This window comes from Amblyomma maculatum, chromosome 2, assembly GCF_055883805.1.
Source record: "Amblyomma maculatum isolate TAMU_Amacu chromosome 2, ASM5588380v1, whole genome shotgun sequence".
Taxonomy (NCBI): Eukaryota; Metazoa; Arthropoda; class Arachnida; order Ixodida; family Ixodidae; genus Amblyomma; species Amblyomma maculatum.
The window spans coordinates 139,055,902-139,064,723 of record NC_139345.1 but is presented as its reverse complement, the minus strand read 5'-3'; the positions used below and the strand labels follow the sequence as shown (position 1 = coordinate 139,064,723).

The 8,822-nt window shown below is 43.2% G+C and overlaps 1 protein-coding gene across 1 annotated transcript; it reads left to right on the top strand.

Moving 5' to 3' along the window:
* Positions 1–6,874: 6,874 nt before the first annotated feature.
* LOC146200058 (uncharacterized) lies at positions 6,875–8,463 on the top strand. The gene is made up of 3 exons (XM_084592859.1): positions 6,875–7,326; positions 7,410–7,450; positions 8,138–8,463. Exons 1-3 carry the CDS (start codon positions 7,286–7,288, stop codon positions 8,416–8,418), a joined length of 363 nt encoding a protein of 120 aa, XP_084448985.1. The 5' UTR covers positions 6,875–7,285; the 3' UTR covers positions 8,419–8,463.
* The last annotated feature ends 359 nt before the right edge of the window (positions 8,464–8,822 follow it).

Genomic DNA, 8,822 nt, shown 5'->3' with positions numbered 1-8,822 from the left:
ACAGATATTAATCACCTTGTGAAAAGGGTACCCGCGCTATGCTAGAAGTTGGTGCAAAATTCCAACGGGAACCCACCTGTGCTAGGTGCTTAACTTTTTTTTATGAAATTCAACACATCTTTGATTTCATTAAAATACGGGAGAGCTCCGACGCTGTCATAAGACTAAGAGCCAACTTGAGGCAGGTTCGCTAATTGGTGCGTGGCAACGATTGATGTGAAAACTATTTCGACGCTTTGTGTCGAATAAAAGATTATGAGGTAGTCCAGTACATAATCGCGAGGAGGAACGGTTACGGCTGCATGTTTTCTGTCAATACTGCATATTTAACATAGATGTGAGATGGCATAAATATACTTAGACCTGTAATGTGAAACCTCCAAAAAGATAATTACTAGCGTGTATAACATGAATTACATAAATAAATGGCACCCTAAAAATGCATGGTAGGGTTTCTGAGTATTAGGATTGGTTATGGTCAATTTGCGGCCGACTGCGCCCTTGCATGGGCAGCGCAAAATGTGCTCGTCAAGTTCTCGCCGCATGCAACCCAAATATATAGTACAGCGTCCGCAAGTACTCAAAAAAGGTCCTTGTGGGCCACGTGCGGGCATGCCCGCTTTTCAGCCCCGTCGCGGTTCGTGTGGGGTCTACTCAAAATCTGAGTGGGCCGCCCATTTGGGCTAGCCCATTTTCTATCTGTTTATGTCCCACATTTTCGTCCCATCTGCTGTAACGTTCACCGCGAGAGACAGATGTGAGAAGTTAGCCGGTATTACCACGTTCCAGCCCAGCCGCAGCTCAAGCGGAACCTATAGAGTTTTCTGGTGGACAGCCCCATTTGGGGCACCTCAGGAGTTTTCTGCATAAAGCCTAAATTTTCCTTAGGCTTGATTTTCCTCCAGTACCCCAAAAGGGAACCGCGCAGGTAACGTGCGAGTATGCCCGCTCTTGCCGTTCATGCCATCCATGTGCATGCGGTATTGGCCTTTTGAGTCGGCACCCCATTTAAGTTAGCCCCGATTTTTCATAAAGTCCAAAGTTGCTTTACTCCACCTTAGAGTATGTAAAGAGCAGCCCCTGATGGCCTGATACGGAAATATCTGCTCAGATATGCATCGCCATACCTATATTATGCCCAAATAAGATAAACCGGGACAAGCCGAATTTGGGCCTGCACGGTTGATCCCTAAATCTGGCCGCATGACTATTATGATGTCTGCCCTCGCCCAACTTGCCCATGAGGAGTCAAAGGGGCAGCCTATTCTGTGCAACTTCGGTTGCCATGCTATGCGTCGCCTCATTGTGGAGGGAGGGAGAGAGAGGGAGAAAACTTTATTGTTGGGAGTAGTCTTAGTGGAAAAGCCAAGTTTCCGTTAGCTGGTCGCTTGCGGCGACTTCTTCAGCGCGGTTTACGGCGCCTAATTGTATATCGGGGCTCGCGTTACGCAGCACTTCCTTCCAGGATTCAAGTGAGGGAGCTTCTATAAGAGCTTTGGGAGGCGGGTCCTCTGAGAATTCCCACAGGATATGATAAAGGTCGGCTTTCTCTCCGCACTTAGTGCATGGTGACCTTATGCTGACCGCAAATATGTGTGAGTAAACCGCAGGGTTGGGGAAGGAGTTCGTTTGTAGTTTCCTCCAAACAATTTCTTGTTGTCTTGTTAGTGATTTGTGTGGTGGTGGGTATACTCTCCTAGAGAGTTTGAAGTTTTGTGTAAGGTCACTGTATGTGAGCAATCCTTCCATTTCAAGTTCCTCGGCATTAGGTCTCACCGCTTGGCCGACAAAACCTCGAGCATGTTGGTCAGCCTCATTGCCTCGGCTCCCGGAGTGAGCAGGTGTCCATACAAGTTCTATCTCTCTGTCGGGTCTGATGTCTGCGAGGATGTTTCTGGCAGTATTGTATATCCTGCTACGTGAGAAGTTACGTATGACAGTTTTTGAAACAGTAACATTTATATCCGCATTTGTTGTAGCTATGGCTAAAGCGATTGCGGCTTCTTCCGCCTAGTCCCAGTAGCAGACTTCGACCGAAGCGGCTACTGCTTAATTACACAGATGGCAAAGACACCTTCAGCCATATTGTAGTCCGAGGGGTCGGTATACACCACCCCATCGGAACTTCGGTACTTTCTGTTTAGAGTCCTAGCTCTAGCTTTCCTCCTACCTTCATGGAAGGAGGGATGAATGTTTTTGGACAAAGGTTTAGAGTTAATTTTGTCGCGCACTCCTCTTGATAGTGGTCCTGGGTGGTTGGCTAGTGGTTCGACATTAATTCCCATGCGGTGTCGAGAATTTGTCTCCATGCTTTAGAGTTTGTTAGTCTTTATAGCTGTGCTGTCTTATGTGTTGTGATCAGCTTCTCTACAGTGTTGCGTATCCCAAGTGAGAGAAGTTTTTTGTTTGAAGTGTTTCTCTGTACACCTAGCCTAGCCTTTTAGGTGCTTCTAGTGAGTCTGTTTAATTTCTCCTTGTCAGATTGAATGAGGCGGAGATAAGGGACTGAGTATGTGAATCGACTTAGTACAAAGACATGGATAAGAAGACAAATGTCAGCCTCCTTCATTCCTCTCTTTCTTGCCGTTACTCTGTGTAGTGATTAGTTGCATAGTCATTTCCAGCCTGTTAATAATAACATTGCTCTTCCTATTGCTCTGGATGTAATGCACGAGTATTCGAATAGTATCGACTGTAGGTAATGGTAGTCCCTGCAGGCAGATTTTTATCTCTACTTTGTCTTGCGTTTTTCTTCTGACTGCTAGTAGTTCAGATTTCGGTTGTGAGCTTTTCAGCACAATCTGGCTAGCGTATGACTAAACTACATTCACTGCTTCTTGAAGTGTTTCCTCTATGTGAGCGTCCGAACCTTTTGTTACCCACAAGGTGACATCGTCAGCATATAGGGAGTGTTGAAGATCTTGAATTTCTTCAAGTTTGGGAGGCAGACCTATCAGTGCTAGGTTGAATAAGAATGGAGACAAGACAGATCCTTGCGGGGTTCCTCTCTCTACTATTGCTATCGCCTCGCTCCTTCATTCATCGCAACGAGGACATTATTTTTTTCGCTTGATGCAAAAGGCGTTCGCCATCGGGCCTCTCACCCGCCAAATCTAGCTTCCTAACTCTAGGTAGAATAGACAATGCGAAGGCACATTCACTTAGATTTCTACGCATGGCATGGCTGCAAGAAAAAGCACAAGTACCAGAAGGAATTTTGAAACAGCGGCGCTTAGCAAAAAAGCCTAATTTTGATGCATTTGTCGCGCTCAGTCGTTTTGAATGCATTCTTTTGTAGACTGGAAGCACGTCTGGTCATACCATGCGTTTCGAATTCCGTCTTCAGAAGCCCTGAAGGGCGTTACCTCTTCCCTGTAGGGCGCGTAGCTGCGACTCTTGCAACATAAAAAGCAATTCAAAGTGAAATATATTTTTGTAAATTGTGCAGCAATAAATAAACAAAATATTCAAACAGCGCATATAATTAATAATCCTATGTTGCAGTTTAAGTGGATGAGCCTGCCTACAGAATAACCGAAAGTACAGTCCTATAAACGAAGTGATACCACAAGAGGGGCAAACAGCGGCCGCCAGTACGCAGCAGCGCGGCTTGCCGACGTAGCAATATTCTTTTTTCCGCGTGGTCTTGAACTACACGGTCGGCATCATTTCATATCAGCGCCTATGACCGGGTACGCGTAATTAGGATGCCATTGTTGGGGAACATGTGAAGAGTTTCCATGTCACGTACATCGACGGACACGTTTTCTGACAGTATTTCGAACAAATGCGTGCCGAAACCCATTCTCAGAAAGGCTCATATAATCTTAAGGTTCACATAATCATATAATCTTTATCTCTACTCAAGGTAATCTACGGGACGTTGTTTGCTCATGCAGCTCCGAAGCCTTCCTGAATTGTATGATAAACCTCTTTGTTCTTGCTTGTAAGGAAACACGACACAATTGTTATGCGTTCCTGTGTGCACACCTGGAAATGAACTACTTACCATTTCCAGGAAGACACGAAAGATTACGCACTTCATGTAAGGACGGAAATGTGGGTTTGCAACATACGCCGCATGTTTCCGTGCGATGTATCGTAATTTGCACTTGGCGAATGAGCCTGTGTTAGCTCAGTTCAATTACTTAGTAAACGCTAACCACTGTTGAAGTCAATATCTTCGCTTAAGCTCTTGAATCAATAACTTCGCTTTCACTATCACTGATGTTAAGGCTATCTTACATGTTCACCGTTTGCGTTGAGCTGGAGAAGCATATATTTTATGTACTTCGATTAATTATCAATGTTATTTTTTGTGCAGCTGTACTTTTGAATGCCCTGCCTGTTACGATCCCTGATGGGATTGACAGTATCGAATAAATAAATAAAAATAAATAAATATATTGAGTTGCTTACTGCTGCACAGGACAAGCTGACGGACTGGTTGGTGTTGGTCCATAGTTGACTGCGCTTATATACGCGGACAGAGTAAATAGGAGCAAAAAGACGACGAAACAGGCGCTGTGTTGTCGCTTTTTCTGTTTTATATGCCTATCCGTGTGTTTAAGCATTGTCATCCGTGGTTACTGCTGCATGTTGCAGAGTATGCGCGAATTAATTCAGGCACTACATAAAGGATTGGCGATTATTCAAGTTGCAAAGCAAAATTGATATACGCGAACTTAAATTCTCTGAACAAGCGTCAATACGAGTCTGCCGTTATCGCGTAATACCCTTAAGTGATCATGAAAAGCTATAAGATAAAAGTATAAACATGCACGAGCAATACGTGTCCCATCAATCGTCACCGCAATGCAAAAATTGCTAAGCTAACTTTATTAGTACTGAAGATGTTGCCGGTCTATAATTATGCTCCTCCTCTCGCCCCTCAAATCAGGCCATGCCGCCGCGCAAGAAAAAAAATAAAGTGAACAAGTCACTACGGTACCCCGTCATGCCCACGTCTTTCGGGGGCGTACAATGACGGGCGCGCCCAGCAAGCCCGGGCCATGCGACGTCACGGAGGAGATTTGCGCGGTGAGATGAGTCGCCCCAGTCACTCGCGAGCGGTCGCCAGAAGCGGTTTGTAAAAATTATTTGCGAATATTACGCTGGGGGGGAGGGGGGTAGGAGGGTGGGGGTAAAATGTGATTCAAATACTCATAAAGACCACCTCTGTGGATTCCTCGCTCTCGCATTAGAACATTACGCCAAATAGCTTTTCAGGGTCCCCTTAAAGGAGATGATTAAGTACTCCCCTCCAGTGTTTTTGATTCCGCAGCTATGTAGACACCGTAATTGATAGAAGCAATCATCAAATTTTGCAGTGCACTGAAAACTGCACGGCTAGCTCGAAGAGTGTGTTTCAAACAGGGTTTGAACGTAGATTATTGCTTGGTTTATTTTTGGAACCATCATGTACTGTATATGCTATATGTGCAGTTTGCACCTAAATGGTTTTTTAATTCCTTTGTTTTTTACACAGGTGTAAAAACAGCGAGCGAAGCGGGCTTGGCTTGCGGAAGGCCTCAATTGAAAGTTTATTTTTTGAAGCCCTGTATGCAGTAATATAATGGTTTTAAAGTACGCCAACTGGGTATTGAAAATTTACTTCGCCATGTGTTGGGTGCCTGCTAAAATAGTCTTCATCTGGGTTTCACAATATGGCCACTTATTTTGGTGGTGAACAAACGAGATTAGTATGAAATATAAAGCGAAGTACTGAAGATAACCATGTCTACCCTTAGCTTCAGATATAGCCGCAAACTCGGCATGCTTTTGTACTGCTCAAAAAGAAATGTTGCACGCTTAGCTCCGTGGAATATACAAAAAAAAAAAACATACAAGCCACAACTGTGCACACGCACATACGTGTCCTTCACATTTGACATGCCGAACTGATACGCTTTATTGCACTTTAGATTGTTTGTTTCTTGCTGCTGCTCTTGAAATTTTTTACAACTAAGGTTTGAGGTTTCAATGCGCAATCAAAGTTATTCTTCATTCTACGCAGGTCACCGACAATGAAGGTGCTTTTTGTCTTAGTGAGCCTTCAAGTTATTGCATATACATGTAAGTACAACTGGGAAAAAAGTTTTGTGTGCGAAAGAACCTCTGGGAAATTTAGGCCATAAACTCTGTATTCGAAGTAAATATTTTATATGTATAGTCGAAGAAAATACAACAAGTGTTGAGGCGCGGCCATTGTCTTCAATCTAACAATTTCACAAGAGGACAGAAGAAATAATACCCCCTTTTCGACACATTGAATTGGGAAATGAATGAATTGATGGAACTTGGCTACTGCATCCATTTTCGGTTTTATTTGTTTGCTTTTAGGCCCCTTCTGATCTTTTGCTGCCCTGGATCTCTGCTCTTTATATATCTATATTTAGTTTACTCCAAGCCCCAAAAACGGTCAGTAAATGAATATTAAAGCTTTCTTCAAAGGTTACCGTTGTATTTATGCTTGCTCTGCAGCTCAACGCTCCACAACGTAATACATGCACTGTATATATGGTGCACTAATGAAACATATAACTCTCCATTCGCTTCGTACTCGGTAAGAACGGCATATTTTTCCATTGCCACCATAACCATTTTATGGGTTGAATAGTAAATGCTTTAGAACAATGTGGTCAAAGAAACCCTTTGTTATCGTAGCCAAATGTTAATTTTCTTTTCTTATTTGAAATATTAGCTTGGTCGTAACTTTTCTTAAAGCGGTTTAGGCGTGCGAAACCACATTTTGGCATAGTTTTGTTTTCCGGTTCATTACTGAGAGCCTGCCACAGTGTTTGGCACTATGTTACCGATCTTTAGTGAGTGGCATAAACTGGGGGTTACATTTGACATCGATTTGCATACCTATCAAAAATAGCTTGGCATTGATTATCCAATCTATGCTGAATGGGAAACAAATTACGACATTCCCCTACGGGGTACAGGAACTGGCTGTGTTACAAATTTTATGCACATAAGGTCACTGAAATTTGTTAGAGGTTTCGCATTGAGCAAATAACCCTCAAACGCACCACCTGGAAGGAACGCTGTTACAGGTGCACCTCTTGTACATGCCATCGTCCCACTTGCCGCTTTAGAGCACCGACAATGGTCGCCCTGTCAGGGTTACTGTGTTAACCTGCCAGGCACTAGGAAGACGTTAAGTCGCCTCTGATACTCATATCTGTGCTTCCGTACTAACATATTCGCGTGCTAGAGCTTTATTATTAGTAATCTACGCATGCATATCTCAAAAAATTAATACTTTATTTTTCTCTGCATGTTCGCTCCGGCACTGGCACTTGAAGTGTCCGCCACAGTGTGAGTAGTATTCTGCCTCGGTATCAATGTTACTTTTTTTTCTTTCATGCTGCGTAAATGACTGCTGTTTGTTGCACATGCAGGGCGCCTTCCCATGGGTTCCGAAAAAAGTTGCTTGAGACAGGTAAGATTTATTAGTAACGAGCTTTTGACAGGTACTGATAATGCGGATGTTTTCAGTTACACGGTAAAGTAAACATGGTACGTGTTCGCAAGGGGGCTTTTCGTATCCGAAAAGCCCTTCAGTATGGTGAATTCGCATCTGCGAATGCGAATGCTTCTCCTAACACTTCTATAAACGTCAGCGCGTCCCATTTCACCTTAGCATACACAATTGAAAGCAATAAAAGCAAAATCCCTTCAGTCAGTATTGAAATGATTAATTACAGACACAGTTCTCAATAAATAGATGTGCATAGTTAACTCGAAAACTGAACAAGCATCTTCATTTGAGGGAAGCAAGTTCCTATTTACAATTGAAGTGAGTGCATAACTACTGGCAGTGGACTATGTTATTATGTGCCATTACGTTTAGCACGAAAAAATTGTTAAATAAATTTGTCCAGGCAGCAACATATCTTATTTCATTTGCACCTGATCAGGTTTATTGGTATAAACATGAAGCGCTGAGATTTCAGCAACGGTAAAGCTGTATTCAGTGATTATGTAGTAGGAAAAATAACAGTGTTATGCGGAAATATAACGCGTGGTGAGAACAATTAGCGCAACATTTGACAAGTGAGACAGTGTTTGCGTTTGCTTCAGTACAGCGGCTGTTCATGGCATAAAGCGGTATAAATTTTACCTCCAGGTTACAACCCTTCATTGCTCATCAACATGGGGGAAGACATGGAGCTGCTAGGAAGAATTCTGCAGGGCCAACGTGCACTTATCACAGCTGCTGACCGTGAAAGAGCGATCGGTCTCCTCAACACCCTAAACGCGGGACATCTGGACGAAGAAAGCGAAGAATACGGTCCCGTTACAGTTACTGTACAAATAGCAGCTGCCATAGCCGGTGTTGCCTCTGGTGCGATTGGTGGCACTGTCACTGGTGCTATCGCTGAAGCAATAAAGAGAACGGTTGGTTAATCAGTGCTGAACAAGCGGAATTCAAACCGTTCTAAATGAGTTACAGGTGGATAGCTTTACAATTATTGGTAATTTTATGGCGAAAGATGAAAGTAGCGTAGTGCTCCTTGTAAGCGAAACACGTGTGCATCTGATCATTGTAAAACGTGTTTCAATTGGAAGGTAAATGCAACTGAAGTGAATTGACCCACCACTTTGCAGGTGGGAGTCACAAAATAAAGTCGACGAGCTGATTGCATGGTTGATAGCCCAGCTTCGTTCGCAGCATAGCTTCTTTAAAAAACTTTGATCGCGAAATATGTACACATATACTATGCACACCGTGCAGAAATCTTGAAATATTTGAAGAAAAATATCAACAACAAAGCATTTCTTATCGTCAAATCCTGTTAGTTGCAAAATAC